We start from the raw sequence: 21,478 nt of genomic DNA, 5'->3' as shown, positions 1-21,478 counted from the left end.
ATAGTTGACATCTATCCCATTCCTTATCTTGACACCTGTCAAGCCATTTGCTGTTGTTTTTTTTTTTCCAACGCCTTTTGCAGATTTTTTTTTTATTTCATATCAATGGTCAATTTTCACATTTGGTACTTATTTATGTTAGATTTAAGATTTAATCTCCATACATCAATTTTCTATATAATTTGGTACATCGACTTTTATAATGTCATTAATTAGTTTAAATACTTTATTTTGATTAAAATAGTGACATGAATTTTAAAAATTTTAAATTTATTTGTTAAATTCAAGTCCACTACAATATCATTTTTGTTACATGACAACTAAATGAGTATTTTTTAATTTCAAATATCATACGGAAAATGTAAAAGAAAATTTTTAATGGTGTTAACAACTAAACTTAAATTTTATAATTTAAAAAGAATGAGAACTAAATTCTGAATCGGACACCACCAGCTTTTTGCTTTTTTTTTTTAGATTATATAACAATGGTTAAATGTTAGTTTTTGTCTCTATATTACGCTCAAGTTTAAAATTTAAGTCTCTATACTTCAATTTTGACATAATTCCATACATAAACTTTAATAATGTCATTATTTAATTTATATACTTTATAAAAAATTAATGTAAATTTAAGAATGGTTAACATCGTTCAAATTTTCCGTTAAATTTAAGTCCATTGTAATATCATATTTTTGTTAAATTATTACTAAGTAGTTTTTTAATTTTTTTTATATTTCAAGATGTAACATAAACGAGTTTAATAGAATAATTTTAATCATATTAACAACTAGACTCAAATTTTTAAATCAGAAAAATAAAGATATTAATTATTGAAAATAAAAATATAAAACTCAATTTTAAATGCACAAAACATATTTTAAAACTTTCAAATATATCCCTCTAATTTAATAAAAAATTAGAGATGCCATTGAGTTTGGAGGATAATAGGATGGATTTAAGAGAATGAGACCTACAACAACTAGGTGAGATACGAGAATCCCAAAGTTTGTGATCTGGAACTCTCTTTTGGTTGGACTCAAAAGAAGGAAATTTGGGTTCTTTACACAATAATATTAAAAAATAAATAATTATGAAAATGAGACAAGTAAAAGTTAATTACGAAAATGGGCAAATTAAATCGTCCACTCCATTTTATCCCCAAATCATGCGGTCATCTTTAGTTTAAAAAAGAAAATAATATTTTTTGATGTTGTCTTTTGTGTGTCAGACAGCACCAATATATATTTTTTAAAATACTTAAGAAAATATGAATATATCGAAGAACAAAAAAGTTATTTTTTTAGTGGTACTGTCGATGTGTCAAGCAGCATCGACAAAAAAAAAAAAACACTAAAGTTAAAATGATAGCCCTAAAAAAATAAGAAAACTAAAAACTCTAAATCCACTTGCAAAATTTTTATGAGAAAAGGAAAAAGGAAAACTAAAAGCTTTGGGTGGATCTTGTGTAGATTTAGAGTTTTCTTCTTCTTTTTTTTTTTTTTCCCTCATAAAAGATGAAGGAAACAGTTTTGCAGGTGGATATGAAATTTTTATTTTTTTAGGGTTATTTTTTGAACTTTAGTTTTTTTTTTCATTTCTAGTCAATTGTTTTTATTTTTACCAGTGTCGCTTGACACACCGGTAGCACTATTAAAAAGTATACCCATTTGAAATAAATACATATTAATATCATCTGATATAGTGGTGGCACAAAATAAATTTTTTTAAAAATCTAATTATGGCTATATAATTTATGAGGAAAGTGGGGTGGTACTACCGACGTAGCAGGCAAAACTGGCAAGAACTGTTCAATTTATCTATTTTTATAATTAAAATTTTATCTATTTTATTTTCGTAATTATTTATTTTTTATATTATTTATGTAAAAAAGTCAGGAAATTTGCAACAATAGGTCAACTATGGGGGTGCTGAATCTTGTTCTTCAAATTTAGTACGAAGCATTTAGGATTTTTCTTAAATCAATTATGGTAAAAGATTCATTATATCATGTCATCAATCACCATCTTTTAATCAGATTTATGAATGTTTTCAATTAAAAATTATTTAAATTAATATCACGAATTAATTTGATACTGATTTCATTAGTATTTTTTTAATTTTAATAAATAAAAATATTTTTATATTGCATATTGATTTTAAAATAAACTTCTCTTTACTTTTTGTGTACATTTTTTTATTAATTATTAATTTTAATAAATTATTCAAGTTACATGCTCCATCACTCTAATTTTGTTCACCAATCTAGCACTTTTAAAATTTCAAATTAATCCTAAATAATAATATTAATTTTTTAATCTTTCAAACGATTTTATTTAACCCATTAAAATTTTATTTTATTTTTCATTAGTGATGTGTTAATTATATACTAGTAGTGTACATGACCCTTGTATACCGTAAGCATATTATACATTAATCCCAACTTTAATACTTTTAAGAGCAAACCTAACATTAGACAATGACTATAATGTGTGTTAATAAACCTAGTGTGTTGACCTTATGGTCAGGATGTTCACCGCTCTAGATGTGGCTTAGATTTAAATAGTGCCGAGCTGAAAATGGATTAGGGTTTTTTTTTCATGTTTTTAATTTTCTGGACAAGAGAAGGATTGCCCAGATTTGAATTTGGGATCTAATCTCAACAAAACCTTAAGCAACGAAAGTCATTTGCCACTACACTAGTAACTAGTTGCCGGAGACTAACCCAGTTTAAAGAAGAAGAAGAAGAAGAAGAAGACGTTTTGTGCCTTTTAAAATGTCATTCATTTCAACTCCGAAACCGGTGCAAAAGGAAACACAAGATAAAGAAGCCGAAAGGCGGCCAAAAAAAACCATGTAACATTCAGCTCTAACTGCAACTCAGTTAATATTCTTTTAACATCATTAAAAAAAAAAAAAATCTGCAATCTTACTTGTATTTTCCACCCATGCTCTTCATAGGGCAATCTGACTAAGGGGAGGACTGAGCAGAGAAAATGGCAGTTATAGCGGCAATAGCAGTAACCAACAAGATTTGCAGAAGCATGTAAATATAATATCTCACCAATTTCATCGCAATTAGAAGTAGTTACTGCTACTCATCATCAGCCACTCCCTCACCAAGAGCCCTTTGTGAAATTCTGTAGTACAGAATACTCATAGTCGCCATGCAGGCCCTGAACAACATAATTTAACACTGTAAATAAAAAATCCTTTCTGTAATATAACCAATATAGGCAGTTTCATTTTATTTTGTTCCATTTGGGATCTGCAATGGATGATGCAAAGACATACACTGTTCTATGGTCCACCATTTAATTCCCAAGAGAAGAGTAAAATGGAACATTTTTATGATATATATATATATATATATATATCTATTCCTCATTATTTTAATCTCCCAATCTTAATTGGCATCCATCCAGATATATCAGTTGCAGCATCCACAGGTCAAGAGCACAGATACACGCATAAATACAAAGAGAGATGCATGCTGATAAGAAATGGGTAAATGCATACACAAGAGAGAGAGAGAGATGAATCAATGTGTGGCAATGTAGGTTGGTTGATTAGCATGGCCTTGGATATTCATATACAAAAAAAAAGAAGAAAAAAAGTGCAGACTTACATGATTGCTATGATGAGAAGAATTTTTCTTGGATCCATCCGTGTTGATCTTTGATGCTTCGATCGACCTTCTCGGATATCATCTACATTTGACGAGTCTTTATGTGGGGGTGCAGTCACTGGAAGAGTTGGTAATGCACTTGACCAAAAGGGAACTAATGCTCTGAGAAACTTCAGATGAAGTGGCCCTACAACAAGAAGTTACAAATTCAAAAAAAGGAATTGTATGCAAATCATGTCATAGGCATACGAAAAATCATCTTCCCTAAGTTCTCCATTACAGATACACTTAGCACCTTGGATGGATGCTTTAAGGAATGGTCACACCAAAAGATGTAGGTCACAGCAAGAACAAATTGGAAAAGTACTAATCAATCAGAGACCAGAATGGCTTCTTGATCCAAGGCTTTTTAACTCACCCCTCCGAGAGTACTTTTTACGATTTCCATCTTCATCATCTGTATAATATGAGATTTCAGAGTTTTTCCGATCAACATGAGCTGTACTCTTCCGAGTTGTAGCCATAGGCTGGGTTTCATTGCAACATAGAATAAAACACCCAACATAAGAAAGCAAACAACTAACATAAATGAATTGACACATACAAACAAGCAAAAATAACATGATTTAAAGAACTTGGTTCACATCCAATAACTAACAAAAGATTAAAAAAAAAAAAAGACTTACAGCAACAGGACTTGAAGCTTTCATGTAACTCTCAGTTGAACTAGGACCATCCATCTCCATTATTTCTGTTACTGTAGGTTTTGAAGGTCCTGCTATGGCAGAGTATCCTCCATCTTTTGCAACAGAGGGTGATGAATTCGCATCATACTCTTGTCCTCCAGCTACATCTATCAATGGATCTGAAGCAAATGCAGGTGGAGGACCACGGTGTTCTGTTCTAGGCAAAGAAACAGGATGATTTCCAAACAAATTCTTTTCCATGCCAGTCTGCATGATATCACATAAGGTTATTTAAAATTTATTTATACAGAATTGAAAAGAATTCAAACTGCATTCATCCTAAAAAAGAGACTACAATATATATCTGCAATAGAACATGCTAGAACTCCAATCGATCCATATAAATCTTTTTCTGTGGTGCACTTCTTATCCACACAATTTATAGTCTAAGGCAACTGATGATCTTAAGCAGTTTGAAGCTTCAGATAATTGAGTGGGCACCCAAAATACCGAGATCTGGGCTAGATTGAGTTTTAGAAGCTAGAAATAACTTGGGAAATGAGATTTTCAGAACTTGCTTGCAGGTCAATGCTTTTAATGGACAAGGAAGAAATATGTTTGGCCATAGCGAACTTGTATGGCCTACATTTTACAATAACATTTATCAGAAGTACTGAAGTAGTTGATTCTGCTGAATGCTGATTAATGCATTTGACAGATGAAATTTTCCTAGCAGACTATATGTAACCCGTTTTGGAAACCTCCACCAGGGAAACAGTTTAATCTCACAACTTTTGTGTCAACCATGGAAAGGATGCAATCAACTTGTTCAGCCCATGCTGAAAAGCATAACTACTGAATTACAATCTACAACAGGCAAGTGGCAAGAGTAGGACTTCCAAAGCATCCAAGGTTGAATATAATAAAGCAAAGATGTAATTGATGAAAAGTAGAAGAATAGTTTGATAAAGAAAATATTGACAAAGAAAAAATATATATGTATATATATTCAAAATTCACTATTCATTTAGAATAAGCAGCAGTTCTTTGTAACAGCCCAAACCAAGCATAAACTTACCTGCAAAATAGCCTCCTTCAGCAGTGAATGAAGACAGGATGTTGTATCTTTAACACTTTTGGGAGGCCATATCTGGGGAAGAAACCATTGGAAAATGAGACAAAGCCAAAGATCAAATACTGACAGAAGTAAATTATAATCATGACCATAAAGCATAACTGCTAAAATCCAAGAATAACAGTAATTGTTGAGGAATGCCACAAGAAAATTATACAGTCTTGACTCTATCAGTAACAGATCATAGAAATTCCTCCGACGCAAGAGAATGTCAATTACATGTTCACATATTAATCTCTATCCTCTGCATTTGCTAGGCCATTGAAAAGATTCAAAAAATTAAAATACTTGAAAATCGGAAACATGCCAATCAGCAAAGGAGTTTTCCTCAGTCAACTACTCATATGAATGACTCCAAAAGTCGGAGCAGTATGGTTAAGGCAGTAATTTTTAGTATTACGGTTAACCATCTCGTATCATCATTTGAAGCCTGGACACATTTACCACCTAGATGCTTCTAACTACTTGTGAGGTACAAGAGCATTGTCACCATCAATTCTGTCAACATATATTTATCACTTTACACAATACAAACCGAAGCATGTGGGCATGATACAGCTGATTCATGCTGAAATATAATAAACAGTCTTTTGAGAGCTTACAGATATCGAACATGAAGGACACACATATCCAGCGGGTGCAGTGTGCAGAGGAAAGCTTTTGATATGTGAAACCAAGCAAGTTGTATGTATGACATCTAAAGTAGCAAATTAAAAGAGTGAGATCATACAACATAAGTCCAACATGCTGGTTTGCAAGAAAATAAAACAACAAGCAGTATGTAGCATCCACATCAGCATAAATACATACGTAAGCAACCCAATCGTGTGGTTTCAGAGCCAGCCCCCTCCTCAAGCACAGCTTGGCATTTGCAACATTTGGAAGGCCAGTCATAGTCTCCATCTATTACCCACTCTGAGTAAGTATGTATCTAGAGCAAAGGAAATGAAAACTTTATTAGCCCCGAACAGCATTCCATACAACACCTCCACTCAGAATTGTTTTATAACACTGTAAAAAGTACACAGCATGCCGAAATTGGTTTATGTATAAATATGGCACCAAGATGTATCATGAATATATTAACAAATCCAACATATCATGAGACCTGTAGCTGCAAAAAGAGCTGTTCAAGACCCAAAAATGATTTTTACAAGACAAGCTCTCACTCCGCTAAAACCTCCCCATAACAAACCCACAGACCTTCCCCCCTCCCCCATTTTCCTTTTGGATAGAATTATTATTGTCTTTTGCTCCTAGTCAATCTCGTATAACCACTCTTAGTTTAAATTAAGTCAAAATGCTTGTAAGTAAAGTTTTGAGTCCAATAAAGCAGAATGTAATAAACTTACAACGCATATTTGGTGCTCAGGTAAGCAGATGCATTCCCCACAAACGGGAACCTTGTGCACGAAACAATATAGTTTTGTCGCCTGAAATACCAAAAGGAGGAATAGACGCTTACACACAGAAACCATTTGTGAATCATGGTCCCAACCAACATCAGCTCTACAAATTACTTATTTAATCGCAACCAAATTCATAACAGAACAAGCTGCATTCCACTAGAACCTCCAAATATCAAGGTTAATGTCCTCCTCTCTTAGATTCATATATTTAAGTAATCAAATACGCATTTTCCAATTCATGAACCTTAAAGTTAAGATAACAAAGATCTGCAAACTCATAATTTTTACGAAAAAAAGATGGAGATCTAAAAGACCAAAATCCAGCGGTGAATTACAAATTCCAAGACAAATTTGTAAAAAAAAAAAAAAAGAGAGAGTAAATTAATAAATATTGGTACAAAAAATTGTAATTCTGAGCATTGAGTGGCAGTAAACTTATCAATAGATCAAAATTTTGAGTAAAATTGATTTAAAATAAAACGGTACCTTACGGCATTTGCAGACCACCATTGCACAGAGAAATGGGCCAGAAAGGAATCAATCACTTGGAGTTCGATCCCGTTTTGTACAAAGCTTCAGATTTTAGAAATAGATTGAGGTGAACAAAATTTGATGGAAAATTACCTTAAGATTTAAATAAGCAGAAGATCAGAGAAAACATTTTTTTTTAAATGAGTAATATAGCAAAATTTATTTCTTCTTTTTTGTGTGATTTTTTTTTTTTGACTATTTTGAGTGAGATGATAGTCTTAGCTTCAGGTGGTACAGAGGAAACAAAACCCCTCCATCGATTTTCGATATTTGCCGATTCAGATGATCAGATTGAGTCGAATTCTTAACAGTTTCAATTTGGTTCTATTCAATTAGATTTTTTGTTTTTCATAAATTTTGAGTTTTGGGTTTTTACTTTTTTTATAGATATTTCTAATAAAATTAATTTTAAGTAAATAAAATTAACCAACTTATATAATATTTTGAAAAATATTTTATATTTAATTCTAAGTTATTTTTATTGTTTTAGATATGACATATTTATATTTACATCATTTAAATTTGAAATTAATTATTAATTAAATAAAATAAAATTTAATTCTATTTGAGTAATTATAATTTTTAATTTATATTTTATACATCATCTGAAACATTTTAATTGAAATTAATTTCAACTTTATAGTATCGTAGAAACTTATGTACTAGAATTTAGATTGTATTTTATACCTTAGTGAAAAATTTAGTAAATTAATTTATGTACGTTAAATCAAAAAGTAAATTGATTCTTATGTTAAAATTTTCATTAATTTCTATGGTGAAAAATAATCATTATACGTCGATTGTAAGGTACACATAGCATACTACATGTCATTTTTAATTATTTCGTTAATTATGCTAGTTTTAGTAGTGTATATGAATAAAATTTTTAATAGAAATGACAAGTTTGCTAATTAATTTACTATATAAAGAGTAATTTACCTATTTTTAGTAGAGGAGTAAAATGCAATCTTGGCTCTTAATACAATAGACTCTATGGAACTTTTATCCATTTATTTTAACTATTATTATAAACTTAAAACGGAAAAGCTTCATTAATAAAAGAAATATTTAACTTGATTCTGTTTTGGTTGCATTGACTATTTGAATTTGACTATTAAAAAGGTGTCAATAAAATTTAGAATTACTTATTTTTGAAGATATCATATTTAAGCGGTTCATGCAATAAGGATATATGTGTTTATAATTTGATTCAGAAAGTTTTTTATGTTATACGTATAATCATAATTACAATCAACACAATCCGAATAATTGTAACCATAATCACCCATTGTAATGCGTGATTAGACTAGTAAATGGAATATGTTTTAACAAAAAAGAATAAATTTCAAGATAACCCAGCTTAATTTAAATAATGTAAGATTCAAATACATTATCTAAAAACTCCAAATCTCAATGTTGTCATTAAGTTAAGGTTTTATTGGCAATTTAACACCGAGCTAATACCTAAATTGATAGAATGACTTGATTGCTATAATAATGATACTTTTATAATTCAATTAAAATATTTTAAAATTTGCTATAATAATGATACTTTTAGAATTCAATTAAAATATTTTAAAATTTGCTACTTTTAGAATTCAATTAAAATATTTTAAAATTTGAAGAGCAATTTAAAATCTGAGGATGTTTGGTTGAATTAACCCATAGTATATTTGCAAATATATTAGATTGAAGCGAATATTTATAATGAATTCATTATAAATATTTGCAAATATTTGCAAATATATTAGATGTATTCATTATAAATTTTAAAATTAAATATTTTCAATATTTTTAATATATAATTTTTTACTTTTTTAATAGTTATATAAGGGTAAAATGATAAATTTATATAGTGAAACAAATAATTATTATAACTACTTTTATACCTACTATGTAGAAGAAATAATCCATCTATTTCACATACATTTTTTAAATCCACTTTATTTAAAGCGAATCGATTAGAATTTATCAAGCAATTCAATTTTTGCCATTCCTAAATTCCTCCTTAGTAACATTTGTATAATTTTTTTTTCACTTTTTGCTAGTTTAAGCTTCAAACCAGACAACTCATAGAAATTATGCAACACATTCCAAATTCTTATAACAGAATCCAAGTTGCTCTTAGAAAATTTTAACAAATAATCTGCAAAACAAAAATGAGTTAATCTTATACTATGAAATTTTGATTTTGATTTAATTATATCCATTTAAAGAAATTAATACATATATTTATTTTATATTAAATTAATATATTAACGTAAAATGGTACTAATTCGATAATATTATAAGTAATTTGAAAAATTGAATTAAATCAAAATTTAATACATAAAATTATAAAAATCAGAGTTCATATATAACATTACATATTAAATTAAAGGTTATGTATAAAATTGATATTTATCATAAACCTAAATGGTATTAGTGTAATTACATATTTACAGGATGAGCTTTTTGGGTAAAGAAAAAAGTACCAACTAATTTTGAATTCAAAAAGTGTTAATTTTTTTTTGTTTAGTTATGCCATTGGCAAAATTTTTGAAACAGTGGGACTTGGCCGATCCGAATAAAAACATTTCTAAATTTCAAATCTTCTTCCCTCTCTTTTATATCGCTCACCCAGTAAAAAAACATTCATCTTCTCTACCAAAACCCTAAGCTCTCTCCGATCTCTGTTAGTTCATTTCATCTCTCTAGCAGCCAATCGAGCGATGACATCTGTCCACCCGCCACCGGTACCAGGTCGCGAGCTCTCTAACCCTCCGACGGACGGAATCTCGAACCTTCGGTTCTCTAATCACAGCGATAATCTACTCGTCTCTTCATGGGATAAGGTGCTCCCTCAACATCAAATACCTTTAAATTTTTTAAGTTTCCTTTTATTCTTTTCAGTGAACAGTTCTTTTTTTTTTTTAATCGTAGACTGTGAGATTGTACGACGCAAGCGCAAACGTTTTGCGAGGAGAGTTTATGCACGGTGGGCCAGTACTTGATTGCTGCTTCCATGATGATTCATCTGGGTTCAGTGCTAGCGTTGACAATAAAGTTAGGAGGTCAGTGAATTGGATCTATTTTTTGCACTAATATCTCTGGTTGATTCTCGAGAAAGGCTAGGAAAAATGAATTTAGTATCAAACTTAATTTTGAGATGCTAATTTTGTAGGATAATGTTCAGCCATGGAAAGGAGGAAATATTAGGTAGACATGATGCTCCTGTACGTTGTATAGAGTATTCTTATGCAGCAGGTTGGTTAAAAATTTCAAATAATCTCTATTGACTTCGTTGTTTTAAATTGGATTTGAATATGATTTGTCTTTGATCTTGCCTTTCAAAGTAGGATTTTCTGAGTTTTGATTTTGGAAAAGGCATTAATCCGAATAATTAAGGAAATGATAGGGTAGAGTGAGTTTCTAGAAAGATGATTGGTTATTCCGTAGTCACAAGTTTCACTGAATCCTATCCTTTATGAATTAGATTTTGAAGCTTAGATGAGTTTCATGATGGTGCTATGGGCTATGTCTTCGTAGGAATATACTACACAGGGTATTGAGCATGTGTCGTTTTGTTTCATTTAAGTAAATGTCTGAATCCTTAATGTTTGATGTGTTGTTATAGGACAAGTGATCACAGGCAGTTGGGACAAGACATTGAAATGTTGGGATCCAAGAGGTGCAAGTGGGCAGGAGCGTACTCTTGTCGGCACATACCCACAACCTGAACGTGTTTACTCGCTATCTCTTGTTGGAAATCGTTTAGTCGTGGCAACTGCTGGAAGACATGTAAATGTATATGACTTGCGAAACATGTCTCAACCTGAACAGCGAAGGGAATCTTCATTGAAGTATCAAACTAGATGTGTGAGATGTTATCCAAATGGAACAGGTAATGTTTATAACTTCTAAAAGTTTTATTAGTTTTTACAAGGAAAGAAAGTACTCTTTAAAGGAAGGCTCACATTATACAAGCATTTAAATAAGTTAGTATTGCATGATTTTAGATCTCTTATCCATTTATCTTCGCCTATTACTTTTTTGGGTATGATTGTTTCTTATTAAACAAGTTTATACAGGGTATGCTCTTAGTTCGGTTGAAGGGCGAGTAGCAATGGAGTTCTTTGACCTCTCAGAGGCCAGTCAAGCCAAAAAGTGTGCATCAGTCTTTTCCTTTTAGCACTATATAAGTCATGTGGATAGATACGAACTCTAGAAACTGTTCTGGAGCTGATCCTACCTGTTCTTCATTTATCTTTTTGCATTTATCCATTGATATTTTGTAGGTATGCCTTCAAGTGCCATCGAAAATCTGAGGCTGGACGGGACATTGTATATCCAGTAAATGCCATTGCATTCCATCCTGTGTAAGTTTCTGCAAAAGTTTTCTACTCTTCTTTATTTATTAAAAGCTGATGAGGCTGAAAACCCGAGCAGCATCAGCTCAGCTGGATAGTATATTAACTATATGATGTAGTACGTGGACCATAGATTATACTGCAGGCACTGCCATTTGGAGCATTTTGTCATTTGTGTAGTGTGACAGGCCGGAACAAATGACAATTGGTAATTATAATATTAGATTCTCTTCTTGGAAAGTTAATGAAGTGAGTATGACACATTTGGTCATTTTTCCTCTTATTTGATTCAACTATTGTTGAGAAAATATATAAATTGCTGACTTTGAACTTCCGGGTAAGACATTAGGTTACAGTTTATTGGTAATGCTTGTGTTGGCTCAGCTAAAATATTTTTTATGAAAGATTGTGTTATGCACCTTGGCGTAGGATCTAGTCACAGGTCTAGACGAGAAAGAATTCTTGCTTCGACCTATGGTTACTCAAAAAGGCAGATTTGTCCTTGACTGAACCCCCTCTCAAAATAACATTTCTTTTGATAGAATAATTGCTTACCTCTTTATTTCATATTGGCAGCCTTTTATAGACTGTTAATAACAAATGAAAGAGTCCTAATTGACATAAAATAGAATTCTTAACTTAGGGTTTATGAAGGAAACAAAAACCTAATATAGTAAAAACTAAAACTCTTAGTAAAACCTGATATAATAAATAAATAAATAAAACTAAAAACTCCTATTGCAATTAAAGTGTCCATATCAGATTGGCAAGATCTTGAACATAATTAATGTTAGCTTGTTTCCATTCAAACCATATCTAATTTCTTCATTGACTTTCAATCCTGCAGATATGGTACATTTGCAACTGGAGGTTGTGATGGTTTTGTTAATGTGTGGGACGGAAACAATAAGAAGAGGCTGTATCAGGTAAAGATTGGATCGAAGTGCAATTTCATTTCTGTTAAAAGAGCTGATAATTTATTACCATCATTAAATGATCTTTTTGCAGTATTCAAAGTACCCGACAAGCGTTGCTGCTCTTTCATTCAGCAAAGATGGGCGACTATTGGCCGTTGCTTCAAGTTACACATTCGAAGAGGGAGATAAAGCGTAAGATTCCTCTCAACTCTCTCCCTCTTTTTCTGACCCCAAAATCATGAAGGTTTACGGTATACACATAGTCGAGCTCTAATTTCAGATCCTTCTCTTTTGTGCAGACATGAACCAGATGCAATCTTTGTACGTAGCGTAAATGAAATTGAAGTCAAGCCAAAACCAAAGGTATATCCTAATCCTCCAGCGTAGCTGATTAAGCATATTTTTATCTTCTATGTGGTAATTCTATATGTTTGAGATGTTAATTGCTTTGTAAGGCTTGAGTGAATGGTCTGAACCATGAAACTAAACTCTTTTTTAATCATAGGCTAGAGAGTTTTTTTTTTTCTTTTTTTCTCACATCCTCTGTGAATTTGTTACAACTATAATACCCTTTTTTTCCCACTTTCTGTTGAAAAGTGTTTAGCGTACATTGTTTTCAAATGTTAACAGTGCTTAGAATCTGTTATGGTCTATGTTCTAATTTCTTCTTTTTCTTCTCTGGAAGTATCTGTTTTAAAACATGTATTAATGTTTGAGGCTACATCTTTCAAATATATGGGGAAAATTTTGAATGTGTAGACTATATTAATGACGTTGGAAGCATTGAGACAACTAAAAATTTAAATTTTGTTCTTAGTCCTTGTATTATGTATGTATTATGAGTTTATTTAAATTAGTTAACTTTAGTCCTTTTACTTTCAATTTTTAATTTTTAATTTTAACTCGATAATTAAATTTGATTGATTAAATTTTGCAATTAATCATTTATCATACATAAAGTTATAAACTTAGTTTATATTCTTCAATTTGAATTTTTTATCCTATGTTTGGTAGGAATGTTATTTTTACTCATGTTTTAGTATATGGTTCATAATAAACTAATTTAATAGGTAATATTTAACTACTTTCATTTTTAGTAAAGAAGGAAAATTTTTCATTTATTTTGAAGAATTCTTATTTCTTATAATTGTTATTACTCATCTTTTTATTTTAAATTTAAATTTGTATTAATTATTTTTTATGTCTAACTATTGTAATGCATACTAAATAAATAATTTTTACATGTTAATATATTAGTAACCAATCGAGACATTAAACATTTAAATTCATTAATTTAATTTTTTAATACTATATAAAATTAATAAACTAATATGGTATTATACATATAATAATATGTTTGATTATGTTAGAATTTTCAATTTGTAAAATATAAAGATGGTTAAATTCACAATTGAATTCACCATGATGAAATCTTGTACTCTTGTAGAACATTGCCGAGCCCAAGTAGCAAGAAATGCGGCCTAAAATATTCAACATTATTCACCTCCAAATGGTTTTGTTTGACTTTGTCCTTAGATGCTTGTGAAATTTAACAAATTTGTGTAAATAAAAAGTTTAAAATGTAATTTAATTAATAATAAAGGAGCTTGGAAGATGCTTTTACTGTTGCTTTGAATGGGTTCATTTAAAATTTTACAACATTCTCTATATTTACTTTTTATTGACATAATATTTAAAATTATTTATAATTTTTTACTATTCATAAATAATAGGATAATGCATTACACTTGAACTCAAGTCTTCTTACATTGGCAATAATATTTATACTAATAAAATTAAGACTCAATCGACTAATAAATCAAATTCTTAAACATAAATTACATTTACAATTATGAATAAATCAATATATGCAACCACTGTTAAAATATCAATTGTACAAAATGTCATGAAAATATGTAAAATTATTTTAATTTTATATTGGTGTAAGTGGAACATTTTCATACATGATAATTGTTTTCATTTTGACATAATGATAAATTTAGCCCTTACATGTACTCTCTCTCTTCTTTTGGTTACTTTTGCCTTTAACCTTCAAGATTTGATTAAGCTATTTTTTTATGGAAAAATTGATTCAATTATTAAAATTTAATAGCATTGATGTAGTAGCATGTATGACAATTAATATACTTTATTAGTAATGTTTAATAATTTTAGAAAAATTCATGCAATTACAATTTCATTGTTATTAAAAATTTAATGGTTAAATTAATTTTTCTATTCAAATAAAAGCAATTTGTGTATAATTTGAAAGTTTAATATATGTGATGAATCTTATAAATAAACAAATTATTTAAAAGAATAAATTTAGTAATATAATAAATAATAAATGTTATATTATTCTATTCAAATGTTTTTTGGAAGTTATACATTTTACACATTTAATTTATAATTAATTTTCAAATAATATATTTTTAATTATTGTTAATTATCATTGATAATGATAATTTTATTATATTTTATATAATATATAGTTTTTACATTAATAAAATTAGAACAATTTTAAAAATTAATAATTATATACTAAATTATAATTATCACAATATTTTTATATTTTATACTTAAAATTTTGTTCAAGTAAATCTATTTTATAATTAGCACAATTTTTAAATTAAATTATTATTATTTTAAAACTTAATTTAATAATATGATAGAATTTTTTCTAAACTTGTACTTATCTACATTTAATTTAATAGGTAAACTATATCATTAGTCATTAAATTATGAGTAAGTTTTCGTTTTGGTCACTTAACTAAAAAAAGTTATAATTTAGTCATCGAACTATTCAACAGTTTTTATTTAAGTAATTGGTCTATTAAAATCGATGTTATATGATTTTCTCTGTTCGCACTGTCTGTACCAATCGAAAGTTATCTTTTCCTTTATCTTTTACAGTTCAGTTTTTTTTTATGAATCAACTTTACAAGCCAGTGACTTAAATAAAAATTTTTAGATAGTTAAATGACCTAAATGAAAATTTTTGAATAGTTTAATGATTAAATTGTAAATTTTTTAATTAAGTAACCAAAACAAGAAGTTGTAATGGTGTAGTTTACCCTAATATAATTGCTCAGAATTCATTGAACACGTTGCTGCCGTCGCACTCTGTAATGAGCTAAAGAGTGCCTCCATGTTGAACTTAAGAAAATGCAGCAAGTTTCTTTAATGGCTAGCAGCTATACAAGAATAGCATCTACAGTTGCAACATATTTAGAGAAGAAGAGTACTGTGCCAGCATGATCAGTTGCCAATTCCAGCTGGACTTGGATTGCCAATTGCGGATCCATCCTTGTTAAATTTCACATAACCGATAGGAGGGTGCAGGGGAAGTAGCTGCTTTGTGGATGGAAAGGGAGTTGGGGTGATCTTATGAAGTAGCAGATGGCTAACTCAGCTCGATTTACTCAAACAATTTTCACCATTGTCCTAAAGGGTCATTGGAATCATCTTTTGGAACCCAAAATTTGCAGTCAAATAACTTCCACCACCATTAACCATCTCCTTCTCCACCTCTCTGTTTTCAGTTGCAATGCTTCTCTTTCGTGGTCTTTCTTTCAATGGGTAAAAACTTCTATTGCCACCTATAACCACTCTCTGCAATCTACGTGGACAATGATTCACATTCTCACCAAGCACAAACATTTCAAGACTGCACACCACTTGCTCGACAAAATTCCTAACAAAGATTTCTTGTCGTCAAATTCCGTTTTGAAGGTTTTGGTGAGTACCCATTCGGACGCTGAAGTTAATTCTCATGTTTTAAGTTGGTTGGTGATATCATATGGGAAATTGAGAATGACCCAAGATGCTTTACAGGTTTTTGAGTCGATGAGAGTTCATGGGTTAAAGCCTCATTTACATGCTTGTACTGTGCTTTTAAATTGTTTGGTTAAAGATAAATTGATTGATAGCGTATGGAAAATCTACAAGAAAATGGTTAAACTTGGGGTGGTTGTGAATTTACACGTTTATAATGTCTTGCTTCATGCTTGTTGCATGGCTGGTGATGTCGAAAAGGCCGAAATGGTATTGAGTGAGATGGAATTGAAGAACGTTTTTCCAGATCTTATTACGTTCAATACAATCATCGTTTTGTATTCTAAAAAGGGTATGCATTATGAAGCATTGTGTGTGCAAGATAGGATGGAAAGAGCTGGGATTAGTCCAGACATTAGAACTTATAATTCACTTATTTATGGCTTCTGTAGACAAGGTAGAATGCGAGAAGCTTTAAGACTATTTAAGGAAATGAAAGGTGTTAGTGTTAGTCCTAACCATGTCACTTACACTACTTTAATTGATGGTTATTGTAGAGTGAATGAGCTAGGAGAAGCATTAAGATTGCGAGACATAATGGAGGCTAAAGGGATTTATCCAGGAGTTGTTACTTATAACGCAATCATTCGTAAGTTGTGCGAAGACGGTAAAATAAGGGAAGCTAATTGGATTTTGAATGAGATGAATGAAAAGAAAGTTGAACCTGATAATGTGACTTGTAACACATTGATCAATGCATATTGCAAGATTGGAGATATGGGGTCTGCTATAAAAGTGAAGAACAAGATGATGGAAGCCGGATTGAAGTTAGATCAATTTACATTCAAGGCATTGATTCATGGATTTTGCAAGGTGAATGAAATGGATAGTGCAAAAGATTACTTGATCAACATGCTTGATGCAGGGTTTTGTCCTAGTTATTGCACCTATTCATGGCTTGTTGATGGGTATTGTAACTTAGGCAAAGAAGAAGAAGTTATGAAGTTTCCAGATGAATTGTTGAAAAGAGGCTTAATTGTTGATGTCTCGGTGTACAGGGCACTCGTAAGACGGTTTTGTAAACGAGAAAGGCTCGATTGCGCCAAAAGAATATTCGGCATTATGCAAGGAAAAGGTATATGTGGAGATAGTGTAATATATGCTAACCTAGCATATGGTTATTGGAAAATGGGGAAGGTGAATGCTGCTTCAAATCTATTAAATGAAATGTATGAAAAGAGGTTGATGATAACTCTCAAAACCTATAGATCTTTCACTGCTTCATATGGTGGTGACAATAATAATAGCATTTTAGGTTTGTTTTGGAATCATGTGGTTCAAAGGGGATTAATTTCTAAGAGTATTTTTAAGGATATCAATAAAGGTGAGATTTGAACCTAAGTTGTAGCCTATTGATATTTTACCTTAAGAAGAGCTTGGTTCGAATAATCGTTGTAAAAATTTAAAAAAAAAAAAAAAAGATTTAGATTCATGAATTAACCTTTCATATGGCAGTTCATGTGGTTCAAAATTCAACTGCTTTTTTCCCTTTTTTTATTCTTGCTTCTTAAAAGGTAAGATGAGCATAGTTATACTTTGCAATATATACTTGTAGACACCAAACTTCATGAGACTTAATTTTAATTAAGTGTGACCAAAACTTGAAAAACTCGAAAAAAAATTTAATTTCGGGTTATCGAATCGAGTTTTCGGTTTGTTTGAATTCGATTTGAGTTGAAATTTATAATTCGAATAATTCAAATAATGGATTGGTGTAATTATTCTTTTTCTCATCAATCTCGAAAATGAGCAAATTAGACTTTTCCAACAAAAAAATTCAGAATAATTTTCAAATTTTAAAATATTTATAAAATTTCATAATTAAAAAATTTTAAATATAAAGAATATATAAAAATGTTTAATTTTTTTAAAAAATTGAAATAATAATTTTGATGACCTAAACAAGTAAATTATAAATTCAAGTCTGTCATACTAAAATATTTTCTTCTTTTTTTCTCTTACTTTGCTTTGAAAGAATTTCAAATATATATGGTTTCAAATTTATATGCTCTAATATGGAATTAATTCCATTGCAACAAGATTTTATTTGATATGTTTAAACTTTTAATTTAATTCAAACAATTTACTCGATTTGAATCAACTTAAATTTCATTTCACTCAATTCGATTTGAAAAAAAAATTCAAATCAAGTTAAGATGATAAAATAGAACTCGTCAGTTCGACTAACTCGAATTTTTTTCACTTGATTCGATTGAACATTCATCTGTGGATCTAATTCAATATTGTATTAATTCCATTTTGATTCAATTTTAATTATCAAATTTAATAACTCACAAAATTACTCATTTGTTAGACTTATTAGAACCAACTATGTAAATAAATAAAATATTGATATAAATAATAATTGAGAATTGGTTTTTGTTCTAGATTCTATTAAAGATATAATTTTATTTTAGCTTAGTTTGTTTACAAAACGAAGTTTATATGAAAGTACAATGACTAAATTCTTTAAAAAAAGTACAAGAATTAAATTTCAAATTTATGAAGAGTACAGGGACCTATGTCATATATTAACCTTTTAAATATCGATAAATTTGAAACAATACCTCAAAACAAATTAATATCAATACTAGTTTGAATAGAAAAACAATACGCTTGTGGCCAAAAATTCTACCATGCTTTTGCAAAAAAAAAAAATAAAGTATATCGAAAATTTTAATTAAAGCATTAAAAAATTAGATAACCTCTAAAGTGAGATATTATTATAGTGAGATATTGTGAGATTTTTAAAATTAACAATTGTGAATAAAAGAGGAATATATTCAAATTATTAAAAAATATAAAATTATAAATAATTTTATTTTTAAAAAATTAATTAATTAGTAACATGGTATACACATAGACTATAACATGATTAAAAGAAACAAAAATTAAATAAATAATTAAGATATCTTTTTATAAAGTTAGAGGACCAAATTAGAATTATTCCATTTTAGTACTAGTATAAGGTGATTCTTTTTCTCCGGAACGCACAGTAGAATTTGCCGTCTACTGGCAGTGCTTACTACTTTAATTTTCACACTACAAAGCACAAAATAGGTCAGTGATAACATCACCCTGCCAGCCACGTATCTAATCACAGCCAACCTCCACACGCTTACCTACCATATATAAATGAACACGCTTTACAGCCACTAAAATTGCTCAACGTGTTAAAAGTAAAAACTTGGCACGTGGTAAAGATAAGAATTTGAAATCCAAGTGTCGCACTGGTGGAGACTCCCAACAAAAAGACGGCTTTTGATGTGGATGGATAATAACAAAAGCTTACTTGTCGGTTATGTCATAACATGTGAAAGTCGTTCAAAAGGGTACCCAAAATTGCCACGTGTAAGTCGGATGATGATCAAAATCGCGTTACGTGCCGTATGTCCCGACGGTTTCGCGTTTGCAAAGCTACAATTTCTACACTCTTTTACACTTCTATTACTTCACTCTACTTAGCTCCACTCCGTACGGGTTTTACGTATATACCCTCAATGCTCTTTTAATACATATATATATATTATTACTAAAAATATTTTAAATATTTTAAATATTTTAAAATTCATATAAATAAAATAAATCAATAATTTAATTTTACGAATTCAATAATAATTAAACTTTAATTTTGTGTAATTTTTCATTGAAATTTTAATTTGATCTAATTATTATAAATTATTAATACAATTATTGACATAACATCATTTTATATTTATATATTATATACATAAATAATTATATTTATTTAATATAAAAATAAATTAATATATTTATTTCTTTAAATATATATGATTAAATCAAAATTAAAATTTCACTTAATTAAAAATTCATGTATATAATTTTAAAATTTATCTCTTAAAAATATTGGTTTGTTGTACTTTAAAAACATGAAAATTCTGTACTTGTGGAAAATCATTAAAATTCCAGAAAAGGGGTAATAATGGAAAAGCAAAGAACAGTGAAGGGGATTTGTTAATTGTAGAAAGGAAAAGATAGAATAAGAGGAAGGGTGTTAGAGTTACACACGTGGCTAAATAATAGATTCCGTTTTAAGGAATTAGCTCTGTGTGTGTCTTTCCAGAACACGAAAAAGCAAAGCCAGCCAGCCAACCGAACACACATTGAAGTGTGCCAAAAAACCAAAACACAGGAATGTTACGGCAGAACAGACGATACCATTCCCAAGCTGCTATCTTACAACCAATTATCTTTTCACCAAGTTATGGGCACTCAATTTATTTATTTATTTATTTCTCATTTTTTAATATTTTTGTTTGGCATTTAAGCCTTCAACGTGGAGCATCATTTAGGGAATAAATAAATGAATGAATAAAGAATTTAAGAAGGAAATGGAGGAGTGTTGTTAATAAAAAAATGGTGGCAAAAGTGATTTCTTCAATCAAATGGCAAACATGATTTGTAGTTGTAAGTAATATATGCCATAATTTTGGATTTTTATTTAATATGTTGTTTGTATTTGATATAATTAAAAAATATATTATTAACAATTGAGTTTTAGTTTGGTTTGCATGAGTATTATTATCAATTTAGAAAAACGTGAATTTAACTATGTTGAAACACATTATCCTTTTTATTTATGAGTTGAGGAGTGAAACAACGTTCTCTTTTCATGGTTCAGATTTTATTTTTGTCTCTAAACTTCAAAATTTCCAATTTGAGTCCTAAAATATTAGTATTCAATAAAGCTTTTTGTCACTTAAATGCTAGCTCAAATATAAATTATAAGCATGTGTGTACTTATTGCATTAACAGCTTGGATTCATAGTGTTAAAAAGAAATAGCCCTCCTATATCTTTGCTATATCTTTTTAACACGTCATATTCAAGTTGTTGATGCGATATACATACATACGATTACAATTTAACCCATGTATTTTAAATATGTTCCATGACAAATCTTAACTACTGTTTAGCATCTAAACTGATATTTACATTGATGAAAAGACTTGAATAATACAATATTGATACT

General features: G+C 29.6%; 3 protein-coding genes across 5 annotated transcripts; 2 read left to right on the top strand and 1 right to left on the bottom strand.

The window, feature by feature from the left end:
- Positions 1-2,757: 2,757 nt before the first annotated feature.
- Positions 2,758-7,743, bottom strand: LOC108484695 (uncharacterized). Of its 2 annotated transcripts, XM_053026147.1 has the most exons (10): positions 7,342-7,743; positions 6,799-6,879; positions 6,257-6,377; positions 6,049-6,143; positions 5,390-5,461; positions 4,312-4,578; positions 4,044-4,152; positions 3,626-3,812; positions 3,062-3,173; positions 2,758-2,980 (listed from the first exon to the last, which is right to left on the bottom strand). In XM_053026147.1, the coding sequence occupies exons 1-9, from the start codon at positions 7,363-7,365 to the stop codon at positions 3,092-3,094; spliced, it is 1,038 nt and encodes a 345-aa protein (XP_052882107.1). In that variant the 5' UTR covers positions 7,366-7,743; the 3' UTR covers positions 2,758-2,980; positions 3,062-3,091. The 2 variants fall into 2 exon arrangements, with proteins under 2 accessions (XP_052882107.1, XP_017644066.1); XM_017788577.2 differs by having other exon boundaries at positions 2,758-3,173.
- Positions 7,744-9,883: 2,140 nt separating this feature from the next.
- On the top strand, positions 9,884-14,303 carry LOC108484477 (mitotic checkpoint protein BUB3.2-like). 2 transcript variants are annotated; one of them, XM_017788276.2, is made up of 10 exons: positions 9,884-10,220; positions 10,309-10,439; positions 10,550-10,632; positions 11,003-11,269; positions 11,457-11,532; positions 11,664-11,744; positions 12,583-12,661; positions 12,744-12,844; positions 12,952-13,015; positions 14,100-14,303. In XM_017788276.2, the coding sequence occupies exons 1-10, from the start codon at positions 10,098-10,100 to the stop codon at positions 14,118-14,120; spliced, it is 1,026 nt and encodes a 341-aa protein (XP_017643765.1). In that variant the 5' UTR covers positions 9,884-10,097; the 3' UTR covers positions 14,121-14,303. The 2 variants fall into 2 exon arrangements, with proteins under 2 accessions (XP_017643765.1, XP_017643764.1); XM_017788275.2 differs by lacking the exon at positions 14,100-14,303 and having other exon boundaries at positions 9,885-10,220; positions 12,952-13,404.
- Positions 14,304-15,702: 1,399 nt separating this feature from the next.
- Positions 15,703-17,827, top strand: LOC108485929 (pentatricopeptide repeat-containing protein At5g38730). The gene has a single exon (XM_017789769.2). The coding sequence runs from the start codon at positions 16,052-16,054 to the stop codon at positions 17,819-17,821; it is 1,770 nt and encodes a 589-aa protein (XP_017645258.1). The 5' UTR covers positions 15,703-16,051; the 3' UTR covers positions 17,822-17,827.
- Positions 17,828-21,478: the final 3,651 nt, after the last annotated feature.

Source organism: Gossypium arboreum, chromosome 3, assembly GCF_025698485.1.
Source record: "Gossypium arboreum isolate Shixiya-1 chromosome 3, ASM2569848v2, whole genome shotgun sequence".
Taxonomy (NCBI): Eukaryota; Viridiplantae; Streptophyta; class Magnoliopsida; order Malvales; family Malvaceae; genus Gossypium; species Gossypium arboreum.
Note: the sequence above shows the minus strand (reverse complement) of the source record. Positions and strands in the feature narration are given on the sequence as shown.